General features: G+C 40.6%; 1 protein-coding gene across 1 annotated transcript; it reads right to left on the reverse strand.

The window, feature by feature from the left end:
- Nucleotides 1–685: 685 nt before the first annotated feature.
- On the reverse strand, nucleotides 686–1,225 carry LOC107926435 (uncharacterized). Its single transcript, XM_016857282.1, has one exon. The coding sequence runs from the start codon at nucleotides 1,223–1,225 to the stop codon at nucleotides 686–688; it is 540 nt and encodes a 179-aa protein (XP_016712771.1).
- Nucleotides 1,226–1,449: the final 224 nt, after the last annotated feature.

Raw genomic sequence — 1,449 nt, forward strand, 5'->3', positions numbered from 1 at the left:
TCATTCAGATTTGGCAGGCAATGACTATTTTTTCAGCTTGTCAGGGGGCGAATACCATTACGAGTTTGATATATTTGGATCGTACCCACCGCAGTACAACACTCCCAGCCCTTATCCATAGTATCATGGCACTCCTTCCGGTTCAAGTTCGTTGATGCTTATTGAGCCAAATGATTTTCTTCTATGTTTAACACACCCCCACCTGCGCCTAATGAGGATGTTGGTCGTCGCGATCACCCACAACGTGAACGTCGACCTTCGCATAGGTATACCCCTAGGACCACACCATCGAACCATCAATTTTAAGGGTTTCTTGCACTTTTTTGTACATTACAAAGTTTGTACTTTTTGTATAAATTTAATTATTCTAATTTTAAGTATGCTTACAACTCTTATTTACTTCCCTTTTTGCATTATATTAAAGCTGAATTTAAGGTTAAATGGATCCATTTTGGATATAATTTTAATTATTCCAAATGAATTATACTTTTTATAACTTAATTTGGAAACCTATAAATAATTGTTATACTTTTTTGCATTATATTAAAGTTGAATTTAAGTTAAGGGGTCTTACAACAACATTACAACATTACAACATTACACATAACAATTTTACAGCATAAGCTCAATTCCGACCCGATCCTGACGATTGTCTAACATGATAGTTTCACTGAGGGCATTTATTCTAATTATGACCACTTAACTTACATAATCCACAATGCTTACTGTAGGATTTCTCCCTAATGTCTATTTCATTATGGATTCTGGATGACTGCAGACGACCTCTTGGATTCCTGCGTAGCCCTCTGTCTGGGACAAGCTCGAAAGTCGTCGGAGGTACCTCCCACGTAGACAGATCAGGCAGGACGGGGAACTCATTTTCCCAGACACGCAATGTGCACTCGAACATGTACACATCATCGACGAATTGTTCAACATTAAGGGTCACTTTAGCACACACTGCCACGAAATACGCACATGGATAATGAAGTGTTTTGAACCTCCTGCAGTAGCACCGTCTATTCCAGAGATCAACTCCATAGGACCTAGGTGGTATACCGGGTCGACGACCGATGGTCTCAGTAACTCGAAACGTTTTCAGACGTCGTGAATATATTTCTACATTTATCGACCTCGCCATCCAACGGTTTGCAACCATTACATCCCTGACATCTTCGACAAACACGTGTCTCGCCTCCATCTGGTCGACTTGTTGCTGACCCATTCTTGGCATCAAAGTAGCCAACCTGTAGAATGTAGCCGAGAAGACAGATGAAATCAGAAGATGTTGTTTTTTAAACAACACAGCGTTGACCCCCTTCACTAAGTTTGTGGTCATTTGACCATAACGAAAGCCCTTATCAAAACTTTGGGCCCATTGCCACGGCTCTATTGTACCCAACATTGTCGGAAAGATGTGTTTGTTTAACCCTCTATGTCACTCTCAAG

This window comes from Gossypium hirsutum, chromosome D07 (assembly GCF_007990345.1).
Source record: "Gossypium hirsutum isolate 1008001.06 chromosome D07, Gossypium_hirsutum_v2.1, whole genome shotgun sequence".
Classification (NCBI taxonomy): Eukaryota; Viridiplantae; Streptophyta; class Magnoliopsida; order Malvales; family Malvaceae; genus Gossypium; species Gossypium hirsutum.

Coding starts and splice junctions, on each gene's coding strand:
- LOC107926435 (XM_016857282.1), bottom strand. CDS start 1,225: ATGGGTCAGCAACAAGTCGACCAGATGGAGGCGAGACACGTGTTTGTC.